Below are 21,334 nucleotides of genomic sequence, written 5' to 3'. Positions count from 1 at the left end.
ATTTGCAGGGGCATCAAGAAAGCTATAAAAACCAAGGGAACCGATCAGAATTTTAGACTGTTTAAGGAAAAAAACAGGCTCCCCTTCCCAGAAGAGCCGCAGAATTTCTAATCCTGACATACATAGCCGTCCATGACTCTCTTCCCCCCTTAACCTTGAGTACCTTTGCTTCATCCACAAGACTCCAAACGGGCTTCAATTTGGTTTGAGAACTTACCAGTCTCACCCCAGATGGGGAGATATTCATCCTGCTGGATATCCAGCATGATCTCCAGACCGTTTCCCGTCCCACCTTTCATGGTGGTGAGCAGGGGTCGACCGTCTTGTCCAGAATTAAACATGTAGCATTTCCCGTATCGTGTGAACACCTGGGAAGAAACAGAGAAAAAGAAACTTTCACAACTTGAGCAAGATTCCGTCTCTAAAACATATCAGAAAGTTTGATTTTTTTGGCTACCTAACCAGGCGGCAACCTAGGCTATTATTTTGGACCATTGGCCATATTCACACAATAAATGTAAACTGTAAAGGTATGGATAATTTGATGGCCTGGATAATAATTTCTGGAATCTTCTCTTGGTAAAGGATCCACCTTCCTTTCCAAAAGTTATGGAAACCTACAACTTTACCTGCTCCTAATCCTCCGTTGATACCACTCTTCTAACATATAATGCATTAGTACTTGGTCACTCCTGCCTTCGCTGCACCTTGTGTTTGAAGTGTCCCAGCTGTTAATAAATGTGGCCATACTCAACCAAAAATGTATTGATCTGTGGGCCATTGAAAGGCGAGGGGAAGATGAGCTCTGCCATCTTCAGAAGACAAAGATAAGTGCCGCCGTTGGCACGAGCTGAAGTAGAAACACGTCTCCCTGTCGCTAGTATTCCGTCTCTAATTCAGTTTGCCAGAAAATGATGGCATTTGTGTACGGTATTGGAATCCACCGCCTCGATCAGGTGCCTGAAATGAATTATCCAAATATTCCCTCTGTGGTTTTCTAATTTGCTGAACTGTTCACTGGGACACGGCAAGAGAAAATATACGAGAGTCTTTTATTGCCGGAGACATTTTATACAAAATACACAGTGCGACAGAATTAAACTCCTTTGGGTCTCATTCACCTCGTCTTCTCCCTCGACGCCACAATAAGACGTCCCTTCTAAATTACTCCTGCACCGACCTGATTTATAGGATAAAGCATCCACTATCTGCTTGGCTTTCTTTATTGCAACTGGGAACAGATAGACATTTCTCACTATGAAATGTTGAGGAACGCTGGCAAAAGAAAAAAAGGATATTTGTAGACGAGGCAAGGGGAATAAAAAATGAAAGTGTAATGGCGGTGACACCTCTTTTATTGTGTCCCAAGAATTTAAAACTAAATAGTCCTCATGTTGGATTTCTCATTGGTAAAGTCAGTGGCTTAGCCCAGTCACTTCTTCAAAGTCAAGAAAACAAATCCTACACGGCAAGCTTGTGCTCAACTAATGCTGTGACAACATGTTCTTCATCGACCGGAACCCTCCTAGAAATTGAACCATTTTCTAAGTAGCACCAAACATTCTAAAGTTCAAAAATAAAGTTTTACAGTTACAGAACAGGTCATAATTTTAAAAAAAATCCAAGAAATTTGGGAATCTCCTTGCCAAGGTAACTCATTGCTATGTTTATGCCTATGTCCCAAAAATACGTTCTCCTGCCTGCTCTTTTTTGAATAAAATACATCCAACAATATGTGAAATTGCCGTGTTTGCCTACCATGCTTTCCCATCTGAAACACCTCCACAAATGCTCTTCTTATAACAATTGGACCCATTTTCTATATAAATGCGCCTTTGCACACTAACTCTTACAAACATCCATTACATATGTATAATTCATCTTCTGTTGTATGTATGTATGTGACAGGCTGGAAAAACGTTGACAGCCGATTGGAAAGAAAGGGTGCGTGTGATCAATGGAACTCTCGATGACAGCTTTGAAACTGTTGACATGAAGATTCTACAGACTATAAATATTTGATTATTTTATTAATTTGCATTTTACAGGAAAAACGGATAACTCATCCACTTAATACAATTCCTAGTGCCTGATAAAACTTTCTTCTAATGTAAGGAGTAGCCTCTAGAAAACTATTGAAACCCAACAACCAAGAGTTTTTGGGTACCTTATTCTCCTGTAATGAGGTTGTCTAGAACATCGGTCAGCTCTCCTGATTCCGGGGTGGTCCCCAACATTGTGTCGTAACCCTACTTACAAGAGGAAAATAACTTTCAGCTAACTTCCCCTTCCATAAACGACATTTTACCTGAAAGAGCCTCGTCTTTCCTTTTGCGATTTTAAAATAGGAGACCCCTTTCTTTCTCAGAGGTCATAGAGCTTACATAGATTCCTCTATGGCCCCATTGTCCCACCATTATGAATTTATTATCCTTCTAGTTACTCTTCAGAAACAGTTCTAAAATTGACATTATTGTCATTTTGGTTTTTAGAGGAGATCTGAATGCCTGGTAATGAGTTTGTAATCACTGAAGGATTATAGAAAGATGAAAAGAAATAGTTTTGTCAGTAATAAAGGCATTAAAATTGGATTTGATCTAATCGTACCGTTATTATTGTAATAACATTATGTTCTCGGGTAGGGAAGACCATTGAAAAATCCATGTTCTTTAAAGAAATAGGGACATTTACTTTTTCAAACACCCGAGGGGCACATGGCATATAACAAATCAATGCACTGCTATACAGACCAGAATTGGTTTTGACTAAAAAACGCTCAGTGGGGTAACTCCATGGGGCAACTCGGTAGGGCAACTTGGTGGGACACTGGCCCTCTAAAACCTGGACATTTGGGAGGTTTGCATTGACATTGTCATCTCTGTCCTTCTTAAATGAGAAACTCATCAGCGGTTCACTCTCCTTATGCATAATTTATTTAGTAAGGTAATTTAGTTTTTGAAAACTGCTATACACATCATACTTTTTTTAATAAAAATGCTCAGTTATGGGGCTATAAGGAGGATGTATAGCCTATAATTCTCCAGGGGTACATAACCCCTTACTTTGCCTCGGAGATATCCTTCTCCGGGAAAGAAGCCGGCAAATTTATTAATTTCTTTTTAATATAAAAACAGCTTTGCTTAGATAAAATAACCTGTAGAAACAAAAAAAGGGTGAAATATGGAGAGAACAATGAGATTTAAATTAATCAAATCTTCCTTTATTTCTCTGATCAATAATTTTAATCAGCCGGTTCTGTGTATTCTCTTTCCTCAAAGTCTTTTTGTGATAAAATGAGATATTTCAAAATTCCATTAACTCCTGGCTCAGAAAATATTGAATTTGTTTTTTTTTTAATTTTCAGAGCATGGGTTTCTGTCAAAAGTTTTAACATTCAGATCATTCAGATCAAAGATTAACCCTTTGCATGATAACCGTGTGCAATATTACATAGTGTCAGTAAAAAAACCCCAATGTTTAATATCCTGTCTAAACCCCCGAGCAGAAGATAGAAAATTTCTCACGAAAACAGATCAGATCTCTGCCAACATTCAGTTCCTCCCAACCTCATATAAGATTTTATATTTGAAATATAATATATATATATATGAAAGTAATATCTAATCATTGAGTTTATTAGACCGGATCTATTATTTTAGGGGGATAACCCTTTAACCCATTGGAACCTATTCATGAAGTATTGCCCAGATATGATAAGTCATTGGGTTTCTCCAAAGCTGTTTTGGGGCACTTATGAGGCCCTATGAGTGTTCTGCTGTCGAACAATCGGTGCTACAAATTAATGTTTTTTACCCAATGCTCCTTTTATGACCATAAGGTTATACATAGGGATACAATATAGTAAAATCAATGGTTAGATCCTTTCTGTGCTTCTTCTATGTTTCTTTTAATAAGTGTTTGTGGTCAATGTGCACCGATCTACCCCGACTTTGTAGTAAACCAGACATTTATTTTATCTCAGGTCCAGCTATGACAGATCCAACTATGCCTGAAGTCCTTATAAATCTGTATTAATTATTTGAAAGCTTCCTTAATTGTGAAGAGCCCTACCCCCATATTGTGGAGAGACCCTATGCAAGTGACTACAGGGTTAACTCATGCAAGCTAATGAGATCTTAAAGCGTTTTAGAGAATTCTAGATGAGATGGATTTGCTGAGCACACATGCACATATTCACCACTAGATGGCGACACTAATATAATTAGCCCTAGGCTAGCAAGGTTTGGGAAAAAGATGACAAATAAAGCAATAAATCACCCAAACACACAAAAATACTTGTTCTATTTGTGTTCCTTTAGAAGAAACACATATTTTGACAGTTTCTCTTTAATGACATCATTTACCGCGAAAAAGGCTGATACTATAAAGGAGTTAATCTGTCGGGGCTTCCATAAAACTTCACAAGTAAAAATACTCCTAGGAAGAAAAAAAAGCTCCTAGCACATCATGTGAAAGCAGGGTCTTCACAGTCCCTTGGTGCGACGATGGATCAGCCATGAACGCAAATAGGTCGGTAAGAGACATTGATAAATATCACCAAAAACATAAACTAAACTGAATCTGGAATTTATATCCGAGTCTATGATTTCTATATACTTCAGAATGTGTTAGTGTTGGGTCTGAAGTGTGAAAACCTGCGATGTTTGGGAACCAACAATGAGGAGGTGAGTGGTGTAGGGAGCCAGTGCTGAGCCTGACCTCAAGGTTCTTCTCGGCCAACGTGTTAAGGACCCATACAGAACCAAGACCCTAAGTGTTTGACGCTTTCTTGAACACCTCCACTATCGACAAACAGAATTTGAGGCAGCCATAGCTATACTATTTAATTGCCATTTTAATTGAGTGCATTTCACCCCAAATGGCAGCTCCAGGTTGTCTCATTCAAATCACTTTGATAGCGTACGTCAGGAGATTAAAAACTGCCTACATCAAAAGTAATAATTACATGAGAAATTACTTTTTTTTTTTTTTTTTTTTAAAGATAATTAACTTTCTGTTTCTCGGGGGTATAATTTAGCTTGAGGTCACTTTTTTTGCACTTTTCTCTTGGTACCCGACAGGCGATTAGTAACTATTGCCACATTGTACGAGAGCCAGAGCGATACTGTATTAATTCCAGTTGATACTATGATGTAATAGTCCCAAGACTCTAAAATATAAATCTTATTCCTTTTTTCCCCCCACTATTTCTACATCAGACATCTATTTATACAAATGCCTAATTTTTTATGACATTAAAACCACTTCAGTGGCTGGCAGGAGAGAAGCCACTTTAGAGATTTGGATTATTAAACTCTTGAACGAAAAGAATGTATTTATTAAGCAAAGAAAGAATAGACTCCATAACCGCGTCCTTGAAATGTTCTGTCACATTCCATGAAATAAGAACTCCTCCCTGAGCGTGTCTCTCGCCAATAATACATAATATTTGTCACGGAAGCCTCCGGGCCATGGGCTCCTGGAGAGGACTGAGCGCCAGCCTCCTTCCTACAGACTATGGGCCCTGGTACGGAGTGCCACGTTTCCCAAAGTACCAGAGACTCTAAAGACTGTGGCACAAGAGAGGACAGGTCCGTGACAAAGTTTTGCTACCCCAATGTGGCAATAGTTGTTGATTACCAGTCAAAACATACTTAAAATAATGTGTGGTCTCTTTGGCAGTCATTTTTATGTAGGCAGTGTAATCTTCTTATTCGCAAAATGACTTGAATGAGACAACTGGGGGCGGCCATTTTGGATTTCATGCAAAGTGCTTTCGCTTTATGTACTTGGGTGCTACTTCAGAAGATGATAACTTCACACCTATACACTGAACAAGACGCAGAAGAGACAGCTTGTCACATTATGGCATAATATAAGGGATATAGAGCTTCTGACACCGTTAGGACCTGTTCGCAACTATGCCCTCCACATCCAACCTTATTTCTCCTTCTTGTTTTACCGCTCACCGCTCTCACCTCTGGTGTGTGGGCAGAATAAAAAAAACTCCATCTGACCTACCCTGCACTTGACCTATTGTAAGCTATACCATAACACTACGTTGATTCTGCTATTATAACCACACTCTTAAGAGGCGATAGTGACACGGCCAGGCCTCGCGTCCTTTGGCGATTCGATTCCCGCTTTCGATCTCCGACACCGGTTTAATTTTTAATAAGTTGCAGCACGCAGGACACAGCCGACCCTACCCTCCTTCCAAAGCACTGTTCCACTCTCAGACGTCTCGCCTGGCTCACCTTCTGCGCCGGCGGTTATTAAAATTATTAATTTGTCACTGGGATGATGGAGTGGAATAATCTACTCATTGTTCTGTGAGGCTGACAGCTTTTGCAGGACATAAATGGTTTGAAGCTTCTAATCTGAATCCGCATTTTGTCACTTGATGGACTCCTTCTGATCCCGTGCGTGATTTCTTATGAACAAGCTTCAGGAAAGTTTTTCCAAAGATGTCTTAAACGAGAAGATTTTTTAGGATTTTTCTTACGTTATTAAATCTGGTTACGTTTTAACACCTGATTGGAAAAGTAGTTATTTGGGGACAGAGATGTATGTATATAATATATAAAAAAAACCCTAAGGGAGGCACGAAACTCACTCTCTGCCTCTACCTCACCCCTTATCTGTTGCCAGTAGAATGGGGAGTTAAAGTTAATAGAAGTTAGTCTTAGTCCCTTGTTTTAATTATATATTTATTTAAACATTTAAGATAATGTATAATTATATTTAAAGGTAGTGGAGGGTGGTTGTAATTTTTGCATGCCCTCACCTAAAATCTGCAAAATTAAAAAATCACTAAAATTTACAGATTAGTGAATGCATGCAACTGAATTCGAGTTGAGTCAATTAAGTTAACCCTTATCCAGGGGTCTTTAACATCAGCCCTGATCTTTAAGAATTTTTAAAGGTCTCCCCTTTAATGCTGTCTCTAAAAAAATATTTGCTTTAATCTCTAAAGGACAAGGCTAATCCAGTATTTCTAAAGCACATTGCTTCCTATCTTCTTACATAAAGGAGAAACTTATCTCATCTGTCTTGGTACATATTGATCTCTTGCGTTGGACACATCCACAGACAGCCCCGGGATACAGACGAGGATTAATAATGGCTTATGTCACATTGCTGTCCGCAGACTATCCTTAACTCACTCAGTGCCTGTACAGGATTTGAATGGTGCAGCTGTGCTGTTAAACCCCCCACCCCATGTTAACTAATTCAATTTGAAATGATTAAAAGTAGATTTGTATGTCTCCCAGGCACTTTGAAGAAGGACATTTCAATATTCTAACAGAAAATTAGCATTGGTCTATATTGCGGTGGGCAGTTCGGATGTGCTTATTTTTCAGTGCATCTTTCTTAACGGTTTGGAACCAATGGCACATGACGCATACAAATACCGAATGCTATATTTATGGGACTCCAGTCCCCAGACCTTCTGAGACACAGGGGCCTCAGCCTCCTCTGGGTCTTCTTTCTCTAGAGGGTTTGACTAGTGAAGTGGTTCATGGGCTATTGCCATAACTGGGAACTTGTGGGCTCTGGCTTTAGTCATATCTAAATAATAAGGGGAGGAGAGATTAAAAAGTCCAAAGTTTGAAAAGAGGCTTTATCACCATAGCAACCAACAGAATGTTCCTGCTGAACGGACAATTACATTGCTAAGGCAACAAAAAAACGTTTCAAACTTTTCAGGGGAATTCCTTTTGTTCTAGAACATTGTCAGTGGTGGCCAGAAGGGACATAATTTTGACACTCCATGAGTGGCAAATGCATGTGCAACACTCTGTGGGTTATGACTCCCATAAGGTTCAGCCAACCATTATGCTGCCGCAGCTGTCCTTCTATAGGTTGATTTGACTTGCAGTCATAATACTTTAGCCAATTGCAAGCTGGAGCTCTTTGCAACATTAAGCAAAATGGTCCAAGGCAACCAATATTTGTTCCAAAATAGCTTTTATGTCCGATGTACCAAAGCGCAAGTTCTGGATGGCATTGTAATGCTATTCATGCATGCATGGGTTTTCAATCAGACAGAGAACAGAGGAAGTGGGGAGGTAGGAGGTAAAAAAACAGTGAATAATGGAGCGGAGGAGGGTGGGAAAATACAAAGCTCAAAGAGGAGGAATATTAAAGTTAATGGAAAACAAATAACATTTCAGCGCTAGTATTAAACGATATTGTCTTGCATTACATTGATGAATACTTTTGTATAGCACAGGTTTGTCCTTGGGATAGAGTTCAAGAACGAAGACCCTAATTCTTCGTTATCGGACACACAGATGATGAAGCAATATCGCTTTAAAGATGATTAGCCCAGAAATGAAGCAGTTGAAAAATAAATCATTTAAATCCATAGGTTTAGTCCTATAGGGCAGATATATCTTCCACCTATTGCTGTATCAGAGTATCCAATAGAAATCCTTTAAATGCTGTTTTTTTTAGTGATGAGTGGGTGAATAAGTGTGAAGTTCTGTGGATTCTGTTGGGTCACTGGTTTGTGAGCATTAATCTTATATAAAAGGAAGAGCTTACCGAATGGGGTGTTTTTAGGGGTATAGTGAGCCATATTTCCCCAGGAGTATCCTCAGTGATTACCCTTCTCGTTAGATTTGTTTTACTACTGGCATCATATGAGGACAACATTTCCCATCTAGTATAGCCAGAAGATACCTTAGATGCCCAGGGTATAGTCACAACGGTTCAAGTAACCTTGACTCCACAACTGACTCAAGTTGGTTGGGCCATTTTGATGGAGCTAGCTGAAATAAGGCAACTCTCCTATTCATTGAAGTGAACTTGACTCCACCTGATCACCGTACAACTGAAGGCCACTGCAATCTCACATAGTCTCTATAAAAAGAATATGAATATGTCTCCTTCAAGAAAGTCAACTAAGGTTGAAAAAAGACTCAATGAAACCAACTGGATTCCTCAAAAGGAGATGATTTGCTCGAGAACCCAATTAAACTCAACAGGTTCAAGAACAAACTTGTCCACAGACCTGACTCATTAACTAACTCAACAATCGAGTTGACAGCAGCTAAGATTAATATGACGGCGACTTGGCAGCAACTCGACCGGAGACTTACAATGTCCAAATCGATAGCACTTGACTTAACTTTTTGAAACAGATTGGGTTGGCTCAGTCTAGTGCTATTGAGCGGTTCTGAGTTAAGTCAACTCAGGTGAAAACTCAAACTATAGTAAGTAGACCTGCCCAAGTATGAAGGAGCCATAAGAATTTGTGGACTGATGTCTCCAGTCTTTCCACTTACAGACAACCCTACAAATAGCACGGTACATGTCCCCAAAATATGCAGTTGTGCACCACAATTCTTCTTGCCTGAGGTCTAAGACCATCCCTCAAAGCAGGCCTTCTTGAGACATACATTTTCATATCTTTATCTCAACTGTTTCCAATTCTCAAGAGTAATGTTGAAACCTGTCCCAGCCGATGATAGACAGCAGGGCTCAGCACCTCCCTTGCCCTGCCAGCAGAATTTTTATTTATTGCTTCTGTAAGAGGAGTAGACAGCGGCACTTTCAGTTCCTATTTGTCTGGACTGAGAAGTAAAGTCATCTATAAAAATTGGCATTAATCTTTCCCGGCTTATACACACTTCATATACTCTCCTTCAAGTCCCCTGGGCAACTAACACACTCACCCCCATCAAAATAATTGGGGGGAATTTACAGTCACAGAGATCACCTTGTGTCTGAGCTCTGCTCTTCAAGTGGAAATTGATGAAGTAAGCTATGTTGTAATGTGTTAAATGGTTAAGGTGATGTAGGCAGAATTAAGCATTATCCTAGGCTGATATAATTGTATGCAAAAGAATTCAGTGGGCTATGCGGAAACATTACAAGTGATATACTAACATGTAAAAGATGTACGTAAAACAAGATGTATGGTATAGATGTAGTACATTCTGGCCTTGGTGACCCTGGCCAGCCTCAATGCCACAAAACCAGGGGCAGATCAAGCTCCATGGTGGACGGCTGTTAAATGGACCGGTTACAAGGCAGATCTTGGATCTCTCCAGCTGCCTAATTATACAACGAAGGGCTATGCCCAGCTGGTAGAACCTCCACAGCCGTACCTGGCTCCAAGCCACCATAAGACGCAGAGTGACAGGATATGATGTCATATCCCAGCATTCAGCGGTAAGCACAGCAGCTGAAGGTGTCCAACCGTAATATGTCCCTGTCCAAGGCACGAGCGCTGATGGACATTGCAGTGCTCACCGGCGCGCGATTGCAAGATGACGGCTACTTCTTGCAAACAGCAGTGTCACAAATACTTTGTAATAACACTCGGAGTAAGATATCGACTGAAACCGCCTCTAATTTATTGCAGAATTTCTGGCTGTTTGTTTCATTTTCTCTCTGTATCTTGCAGAAATCTTTATTCTAGAACGTGCTCCATTCACCGCTCCCTGGGATGCAAAACAAGCAGACAGCATTCAACAAACATTACAGTTGCAAACAGATGACAAATACTAACGGTCAGCAATAAAGCAAAAGTCTTTATTTCGATTGCCTCCCGTGGCGTGCCAGGCAGCAGGCATGGCTGGTAGGCAGAATGGTGATAAGTACTCAGCCTTCTGGCGATATTTCTGTGTTCCTAACCTGCCAGCTCTCCGGCATAATAATGTCTTCTTTTTAGCATGTATTTATAAAGTGCTGACATATTAAACAATGCTGTATTAAAAATAGTAACTGAAATATAGACAAAATGTATACATTTTGACATAAATAATTCAAACAAAAAAATATTTTTAAGGCCAATGCAGCACTTCTTAGAGATGCTCCGGTGGGTCCTTCATAACGCATAATGGCATCAACGAGAATCAATGTTTACCCGCACGATCATGAAAATCGTGGGAGATGACTGGGTTGAACAGTTATGGATCTGCCTCCTGGATACTCAACCCATAGGATTTTGGATGCCTTCCAGGGCCAGTCATTAAGGGGATGATGTTTGAAGATGCAAGCAATACCAAGTGAACAACAGGTTGAAGACTGGTCATATTTAGTACATACTTGGGAAATTCCAGAGAAGGCTACACTGAGCTCTTCCTGCTTAGGAAGAGTGGCTTGTGTAGGGGCATATCTAGCCAGAGACATGGATAGCCGCTTGTAGGACGGTTGGTAGTTCCAAACAAAAACTTAAGTGAACTGGGTGGAGAGCCGGGGAAAGCACATAGGGTGTAGGTGGAAAATGGCCATGGAGTGAGCATAGCAACATGCTACTTCCCTGCCCAGAGAAAGCAGAAACTGACATGGAGACCTGGAGAAGCAGAGCTTCACCTGGAGACTCAGGGTCAAACCTGGAGCATTCCCAGGTATGGTTATAAACAGGTAAAAAAATGACCTGGAGACCCAGGGAAGCAGGGCTTCATCCGGAGACTCCGTGTCAAACCCAGAGAGTGTCAGGGGACTAGACTGATAAATGTGGATGTAGGGAGAAGGGTTGTGGAAGTGGTGGGATGGGATGCGATATCGGTGAAGGCTGACCAGAACCTATGTGGTCTTTGTGAATGAGTGGAATTGCTTTCCAAACAAGGTTCATTTTCTACAAGGGCTTGAAACTTTCTTGACAGAGAAAGGAGAGCATCGAAATACAGAAGATTTAAGCAACTAGTGCAGTCTTTCTACATTACTTTGTCACCTAGATGGGTGATTGGGCTCCAGTTCAGTTCAGTGCTGCAATTATACACCATTTCCATAACACTTTGTTTTAAATTGTATATTTGGAATCCGATGCCTGTATCCTTCTCTCTGCTATTTATCAAGTGAATTAAAATGCTCCTGTCTGCATGAAATTCCAGTTGTCATTTATTCAGGCGCTCCAGCGTCCTATTAATGTCACTCAGCGCACTCCCAACGATTAACTTGTCCCGTAACTTAGCGGTATCCGTGAAATACAAAAAAAACAGGGATAACTTGACTGATGAGCTCAAAGCCGAGAGAGAGCTTCTGTTCCCAGCCAACACCTTATCGGTTACGGATTTTAAGCAAGATAAAAATATGTTTCAGGTTCTCACAAAAATAGCCCCTTTGTAACCATGGTAATGCTATCTTCGAGACAGTTTCGACAATTAGCATATCTAGTAATGGTGTATCACAGTTACATAAAACAAGATGTAGTCCTATTTATAAGGCACACATTGCTTTGGTCCTACAGAATTCTGCAATTTATCAGGGTCAAAACTAGAGCAATCCTAGTGCTAAATATTAAGCATGGAAACCATGATCGCCATGGAAACGGAGTATTTTTGTAACTAAACATAAAATATAGCACTTTGTAATTTATTTATTTTTTTACTTTGGGTTCAATCTTTAGTTGGGTTCCATACTACGTTCCTTTTAAAGGGAATACTTGATTGCATGTTAACTGATCTTAACCGTTGATTTTCTGTGAATTGTCCTGGGCGACTGCATGGGGTGTTCAGAAGCTTTGCAAAGAGCGGATTAGCAGCTAAATGGGTCATTTTCAGTATTATTGAGTACCAGAAAGCAGCATGAAGTAGACCTTTTAATCCTGTTCACGCTGAATAAATACTTCAGAAGAGTCACTATACAGATTAAAGGATTCAGAGCTAATATTTGGGGGTCTCTTTCTTTTCCACCAGAAAGTAGAATCCTTTTTCTTTGTGGGACAGGTGGATTCATGCAATGCTGCATATTGGATGTTTAGAATGTTGTAGCCAAAACATGGAAGCCGGAATTCAATTGAAGATAAAAACCATTAGTTTTTTTAGTCTGTTTTGGTGCCCGGTCCTTGGTGGGATGTGTAATGGTGTGCCTAGGTGATGCGTGACCGTGTGTTCCACAGTTTTGGACATGAAGGGACATTATCTTGCTTTGTATGCTTCCTCTCAAGTCCAAGTACTGGTCTAAGGACGCCAGGGCATGATGTCATAACATGAAGCCCTTGGGAAATATTTTTGTTTTCCACCATTCTAATCTTTTAGACACTTTATCTGAACTATTGTCACTAAGATGGATTGACTCCCGTTCTCGCTGGCCAAGCTTTGCTGACCCTGCTCTCTTTGTTGCGTACCGAAGACGCCGTGCCTCATGCCCACACTTGTTCATCTATAAATTTAGAATAAATGACTCACTTCAAAACTCAGAAAAGTTCACGCAGAGACAGGGAATGTTTTCTGCAGCCCCATCTCTCGTTAAGTACGTCTCCTCCAGACGTGTTTTCTTTCGAATTTCTACTACAGCCTCGGGCTTGGCTAATTTCAGCTAAAAAAGTCTGATGAAGGTAGACCACCTACAGGCCCTTGAAATAACTCTCGCAGCTCTGTAGGGCAGCAATCTTCCTGACACTGCCCTGCGGAGCTTTCACTTACGTGGACATTGTTAACCAACCTTCCTTGTTTTAGAATATTTCCATTCTAGCTTGTTAATGAGATCACCGATGCTCGGAGCCCTAAATAAACAAGCTCTAATTGGAGGTACAAGTTTCAATCAGTAAGCGCTTACTAGCTGCGTATGGTCAGGAACCAAAATATTTTCCCCAAAATAGGAATACTAAATTTCACAGATGTACCAGAGCTCCTATCATCTATTTTAACCCTGTCCACTCTCTTGTAAAATATATCAAGACATTTCATTAATAGTATTTTTTCACAATTAAAGTAGACGTGCCACCTTCTTCATTTTGGGTATTATAATCTCTGATTTGTATATAAGAATTATTCTGATTGATGTATTTTATATCTTGAATTGTCAGCTTTAGCAAGAGGGGTCTTAAAAATCAATGGCTCCAACTGCTAAAATTCTCAATAATACTAAATGTTGAACCATCAGCGTTCTAGATTATTGACAGACTGAAGCCCACCTGTGGACGACCCCTAGAAAAGAGAGAATGATCAAGGCACTGGTTGCACTGCATCCAGGCTCCTCTACAACCACATGGCAGGGTCCGGTGCCCCTCCGACTTGCCAACAAAGCAACAAGACAAGGGTCACAAGGTGTGTACCTTTGCCCGCACCGTCCTGCCTGCCCCATCTGTCACGTCGCTTGCCACCTTCCTTCCTCTAAATTCTATAATTCCTAAGAAGTCTATGAACTCTCATGTTTGGTGCATGTAATAAAGCTGTTATTTTACAGTCCCCTCTCTGCGGAAGTGCGTCCATTAATGGCAGAGAGACGACATTGAGAAGCACAGTTAATTTTACGGCCAACACTTGAGGGAGAGATTCATAAAACACAGAAATAGCTGTGCTAATCCTACAACAATGATTTTCTTATGCGGCGGTAAAGATGGTATTAAAATCAGCGGTACCGTCTCTCAGCGCGGAGGTGACTAGCTCAAACCAAGATGGCAGCTTTGAAGAATTATTGCGTAAACGCGCTCCGTGTCTTGAGCTCTTACAAAAGGCTCCATAAGTTCGTCGGTCTTGGCACAAAAGGAAATATGTAAAATCAATTAATCATTTATACATTTTTAAAGTATAATTCACAGATTAAACCTCTATGTCCCTGGATGGCACCTTTCACGCTCCAGTATTTTTCTTTTTTTGAGTAACACCAAAGCTGAACTGGTGGGACCATGTTGCGCAACCCATGCGGCTTAGATGAAATAAATAATCTTTATGATGGCAGATATATTATAAAGGGATAACCAAGATATTATGTAAACATTCTAAGCAGCAAAAATAAAAAAATAAATAATAATAATAAATAATAGTAATAATAGTAATAATAAAAATAATAGTAATAATAATAATTTAACATTTTTGTACAGCAGCTAACATTGAGATTTAAAAGGTTTTTCTGCCGTATTTGTTAAAGAAAAAAAATTTAATTCTAGCCTGTCTTATCCTGTTAAGTATATTTTCAGGGGAAAAAATGTTGGAAAAGCGGTACGCTATATCACAGAATCACCGTTTTTAAGAGTAAGAACAAAATAAACTGTGAGATAAACCGATAACATCTACGTTTAATTTGTTATAAGGCTGCACCGTCCTATTTAATAATAGAAATCTGACGCGAAAGAGAATTATTTTAGAATATAAATTGCAAATTGTAGCTTGACACAAGATATATTTATACATAAATAAATCTGTCTGACAAACAGAGGCCGGGAGAATTATCGCGAAGCGAGAGCGCTTGTGGGTGGCACGATATGAAAGTTCTACTCTATGCCATATGTACTAAAAATTATGTAAGGCATCCGTACAGAATTAATTTGCATATAAATCCCTTCCATATCCGTGAGGCGCTGGCAGATGAGATGTCGCTCACGGTTACTGCCTGGAGCTCCCTGCCCCCATTATGTAATTATATATTTTTTTACGTATATTGCCAACTTTTAGCAACTTTTTTTAAAAAAAATATCCCAGTTTTTTCACTCTCCTGCAAAAATTCCCGTCTGGATTGTCTACGATGATGGCCGGATATGATTTGCCAGCATCTGGCGCTAGATGATTAATTTGACTTAGTTTGACTTAGATACCGCGTCCGATTAAACCTACAGGCTACAGCATTGAGAGCAAAGAGAGGAGACGAGACGCAAGAGCGTCCGAGGGACAGGGAGACATGATGGGTCTGCGTATAAAGGGAATTTTTTTGTGGTCGCGGTCAACAAGAACATTCTATTGGTTTCTACAGGAACTCTGACTTTAATACAAGGTTCCTTTGGCATTCATATTGGCTGCTCCTTTAAATAAGGAAAAAAATATATTTTAAAAAGATAAACTGGAAATGGTAACTTGGCATGGGATATATTTATACATAAATACATCTGTCTCAGAGCGTTAGAAGGTTAAGCACAAGAGGCAAGCTCTCATGGTTGGTACAGTATAAGAGATCTCGTTGTGCCATATGTACTAAAGTTGATGTATGTGCAGCGAGGCATCAATACAGAATTAATTTTCATTTGGATTCCTACAGTAACCATAAGATGCTGGCAGATGGGGTGTCACTCATGGTTATCTCTTGGCGTTCCTTGCCCCATTATAAAACTAATTATGTTTTTTAAATATTTATGTAATTACTAAATTCTAGTTACCTACAGAAAAACGGAACTGCATATATTTTTGGAAGTGAAGCGAGGATTAATAAAGGTTGGATTTGCATTCAGGTAAAGTTGAAGTGATTGTTGGCTTTGGTTGCCAGCTTGACCAAACTTCAAGTCTACTATACTCAAGCTGACGTGGTCAGTTAACCAAGAATCCCCCGAATTCAATGGAGCTGACAATCAACCCGGTAGAAACTCAATATCAAGCTCAAGAACACTTGACTTTCTGTTTCTTTTTGACTTGGCTAAATCCAATGGTTCCTGGTTAAGTCTGTAGCTCAGACTCTTAGTCAGTAGAGCTTGCTCATATCCACATGGTATTGATCATGATCTGCTCTGAATCTGAACATGTGCAAGCATCAAAGAGACATTAATTAAACAAAGCCATATGTAATACCATTGACAGCGACATATTCTCAACAAGGCGGACTAGACCCAGTTTCCCCCTCCATAGTGCCGCTGATCAATAGGCCGGTTACAAGGGAGGTCTCTGATCTCCCCAACATTATGATCTCCGCTTCAACACAATATAGGCAATCAACTTAGTGGCTTTGTGGTTAGGTTCCCAGTAACCAGGGTTTATTTTATCTCAAACAGCTATTATATATATATATATTGTGGCAGGATGGCCCAATGAAAACAAGAAACTCCAAACACCAGCAGAATAAAAGCAAAATGTGGCTAATTGCAGCTTTGTATGGTCCACAGTGCTGTACTTTACAGTATAAATAAACCAAAACAAAAACAAATCCTACTCAATCTTGGAGACTAACTATACAAGGTTCTTACCTCACTAACTAACCGGCTAGCTAATCCAGTCCCAGTCATAAAAGTTACCTTGCCACAATATATATATATATATATATATATATATATATATATATACATATGCACCAATACCTTCTTATATAAAGTTTATTTGCTATTATCTATTTAGGGTCTATAATGTCCATATAGGAGCACAAGCTTATTAAGATATCTGTCCCGCACATGCGAGGACCTGTGTGTATCTCTCCAGATCTCATTGCAATGAGTCACACTCGGCTTTTATTATTTCCTCTTTCTCAGATATTGGAGCCGAGGCAGGCAGAAAAGCAGATGATATTACTAGATTAAAGAAATGTCCCCGGGCCCCCCTCAGACAGCCATGCGTGCGAATATTACACAGTTGGTTCAGTACAGTTACAAGCTGGCACTCAGTTCGGACCCCCTTTTCCCCTCTTCCTGCTGCTCTTGGATTGTTGTGCCAGGACACAGAAGAAAGAGCAATTCTGTTTGTTCGCTTCATCGCACGCTGAGCATCGAAACACTCCCAATTGCGTCCACGTCCTCTCTCGCTCTCGGAGCATCCAAATATTCCCTGATCTGTTTGTTGCTCTCGTACTTGATCAGCAGCGAAACATTTTCCTGCACTCAGGCTATGAGTTTCCAAACGCTGCTGTGATGTTGTCTCTTGACTTAGACATGTGTAATTATTCTGCCGGACATGGTTCTAAAAAATATTCCGACGGAGTCTGGTCATATTCTAAGGAGAATCTACACACGTGGATGCACAGTTGTCCTCTTCTGTACATGAATGTCCTGGCTATGTCTAGCCTTCTAAACACTGACGGTACCAACATCTTCAAACTATTTATAAGTAGAGATGTATTACTTTAGCTCTAGGGCTTCATATCTGTAACACAGTTAGGTCCTCTTACCTGTCAGGAAGTTGGCCAGATCTTCACATATTGATTAGGACCTCTTCCACATGGTTCCTTGGTGGGATTCACTCATATGGCCTACCAGTGTCATACTTTGTTTCTATTTTTATTATTAATATTATTTATATAGCACCAACAGTATCCGCAGAGCTTCTTGCAGCACATACATTCAAAGGGTCTGACAGAACTAGAAATGACAGACCGAGACGACCCGATACTTAACGAGGGGCCGACTTGAAAGCTTACAATCTAGGTCTACAACACTTTCTGCTGATACATTTAAGCATTGCCTCTTCTGATAAAGTGCCTAATTATGAAAAGTCAAGACTATCTATGACAACCTCCTAACCTATAGAGATCACAGCTACCTCCAAACTGAATGAAAACCACTGGTCTTTCTACAATCTCTGCTAAAATACAAATACAAACACATATCTTTTTTTTGACTTGATGTGTCAATAAACAAATCTACATGTATTTGGTACATGTCTGGTCTGGTCTCCAAATTCTGCAGAAAGAATGGCTACATCTGCTTGTGACAGCATGGCTGAATCATACCTAATTATGACAGAACACGTTCTGGAACTAGAAAAGGCTTGCTATCTTTTTTCACTAAGTGTACCCATGAAACACTTCAGACTACATTAAATGTATAAAGATACACATTAAATATATATATACGGTATATATATTTATATAACAAATCTCACGGCCCCCGGGTTCCAGGGACGTAGAGTTAAGTTTTAGGACTCAAAGAGGCAAGCGTTTTGTTTGTACGCATTTCCATCTTTATGGCGGAGGCTGGTAACGGCCAGTGCTAAACTGTAATATGGCCTCTTTATCTGCATTTGTGTTTTATTGGGTGTGGATGATGAATTAAACGTTGGTTCGTCGCACACTAAAGATTTAAAACACAGAATGCGGAAAAGAACAGACTTCTGATTGTTTTCCATTCCACAATACATATGATGCCTTTCCACCAAACGCCGCAGGTAACAGAGCATGACGGCCTGTCTTAAATAGAAAAATACTAAACAGTTACATGGAATACAAAATCCTTAATAGTCATTGGAGTCTATTCCAACAGCTAGGGCCAGCTCATACTCAGGGTTAGTGTAGGTGAATTGGCATCCCTAATGGCCACTAGGGCCCTTCCTAGAGCTTTGAGTCTGAATCCAATGTAGTGCGGTCAAACATGTCACTCTAATGGCGGGATGGTCTGACCATCCAGGTGGTTACATGAATGACCGGTAAGAAGGGTCTAGCTTCCACATTTATGATCCTGTGAGGTCTTGGAATGTTCTTTTCAAAAGGGCAAAACATTTGCTAAATTAACCCGTGAATGAGGGAGGATGGAGATAATGGCAAGAGCAGGTGCAACTTAGTCCGTGGAATATTGCTAATTTTGGAGCTTGCTTTGGGAACAGATGTAAGATTTGGCAGCGAGAGCTTGCTGCAGACTAACAAGCTCCGTGCAGAGGAAGAGAAATCTGAGAGAGAAGCAGCTTAGGCTACTAAACCAACATGGTGCCAGCTCTTTCTGTACAGCCCTGGGGTGCCCAGAGCTCACAGATCTGCTCTACATATAGCACGGTAGGCTGTGATCACTAACAGGCGGGAGAACGAACAGAGACCCCAGGTCCCACTACCTCCACAAGATCCCAGTAGAACCTCTATAACCAAGTTCTGGAATTCAACACACCCCACGGCTGATTGGAAAATACCTGGTACTGGATACATAAAATTAGAGAGGTTTTACTGATAGAACATGGAGAGAAAAACCAGGGAATTTATTTACCAAGTGTTTGCACGGACTGAGAGGTTTTGCAGAATGTTTATAAGAACAGGAAAGTGGTGTATCAAGAAGAGACGTTTCAATGTTCATTATCATTAACTATACTGAGAAGTAAGAGGTGGTGATGGAAGTAACATCAACATTTTTGTCATCAACGCACCGATTAATCAATACTTAACTTTCCTGGTATCAAGTGGAAATCACTTTTCATCAACCACACAGAGAATTAATTGCCCCCTAGCATGCAAATTGCAACCACGTATTGGCCAACATTTCTCATACTAGGACAGACCAGCATTCAAGAGCTGGTCCTTTATAATGTACAATGAAGTTGGTAAGAAAAACGTTTTAGCTCCATGTTTAGTGGAAAAACAACAGAAAAAAATGGAATGAATTTGGTGGGAAGATATATGAGGCAGTAGGTGTTCCATAGAGAGGTTATTTGGAGAATTGAAGGCAATTGGTCCCAATAAATACTCATTCAAGAGGAATGGAGCCCTGGGGAGAGGTTATTTAGAAAGCTAGCGGTTCAGATAGCGTAGTCAAAAAAATTATTCTGTGCTCGGATGGAGCAAGGCCAGAATTTATATGGTGTACCAACAGGTGTCCTACTGAGAAGGTTTATGGAACCCTAAGAGACCTTCTTGGGACTTGTTTTATTAATCAAGAGGGGGATATAAAGCAAAGGGAGCATCCAGACTAGACTTAGATCAACGTCAGCTCCCAGGTAAAATGATTCTCTGATCTTATGCAGGAGGACGCTGCCTCTTCCAGCTTCCTGCAGAGCTAATTTCCTTTGATGTTTCGCAGTCATTAATCAACATTATCAGCTGGATGTGATAGAAAATAAAGAGCTTTCTATTAAACTCCTAGGCAACTGCACACTAACTGTACCACCTCCTGGAGAAGTAATTAATCAGAGCCCTTAAAAACAGCACTGGGGGACACACAGCCTTCGGTTTTCAAGGTGCAATGGACTACTACTCTAAGGATGCTCAGCCAATCAAAACTACACAATGTCTGCTAAGCATCATGGGTGTCCTATGTCATCAATGGTGGAACTGTGGATCCGGCAACACATGGCACATGTGCTATAACCAGGGTGAGGTATGCCTTTAGTTCTTTAGAACTGCAAATGGTCATCACCCAGCCCGCGTATGCTAACGAACATATGCCCTGAAAGTGATCAATTTGCATGCAGGGTCAGGATGATATTATAGAAGAAATACTGAATTCGTAAACAATTTTGCTGTCACGACAAGGAGTTCTCTCACCACCGAGCTGTGAGTCATTAAGGCTGAGAACTTATTATCTGTCATACTTCAACAGTTAAAACTCTGACTAATGATCATACCTGGGAACCTTCTATATGAGCTGAACCCTGAGATGCTTTAAATATTAACCCTTTAATGGTCCATCATGTGGATTTTATGTAGCGACTCATCAAATGTGTTAACCAAATGGTTCTAATGCCAGTGCTCATGGGAACATTGACTTGTCGTTATTTAAAGATACACCTTATTGAGTCACTGGCATTCAAGCAGGAATATCAACCATAACATATTGCTAGCAAAAGGTGTAGAGTATAAATGTGGCGGCATCAGACTCTATGACCCTGAGAATCTGCCCCTTCACCCAGAGATTGGAGCAAGAACCCCCCAGAACTCCAGGTCAAATCTTACAACATTGTCTAATAATTGGATGGCTTGGAGTAGAGCTGGACCTACAGTAGCTCTTACATTGCTGTACATTGCTGTAAATACGGACTGTATATCGGAA

General features: G+C 40.3%; 1 protein-coding gene across 1 annotated transcript in view; it reads right to left on the bottom strand.

Annotated features, from left to right (window-relative positions):
- LOC149275619 (acid-sensing ion channel 2-like) overlaps positions 1 to 21,334 on the bottom strand; it is a 129,549-nt gene that overhangs the window by 44,364 nt on the left and 63,851 nt on the right. The window contains exon 2 of the mRNA XM_089504498.1: positions 218 to 368. Coding sequence (XP_089360624.1) covers positions 218 to 368 — 151 coding nt within the window. The remainder of the gene's footprint in view (positions 1 to 217; positions 369 to 21,334) is intronic.

This window comes from Sceloporus occidentalis, unplaced genomic scaffold (genome assembly GCF_023333645.1).
Source record: "Sceloporus occidentalis isolate IW3139 unplaced genomic scaffold, rSceOcc1.0.p SCAF_274, whole genome shotgun sequence".
Classification (NCBI taxonomy): Eukaryota; Metazoa; Chordata; class Lepidosauria; order Squamata; family Phrynosomatidae; genus Sceloporus; species Sceloporus occidentalis.
Note: the sequence above shows the minus strand (reverse complement) of the source record. Positions and strands in the feature narration are given on the sequence as shown.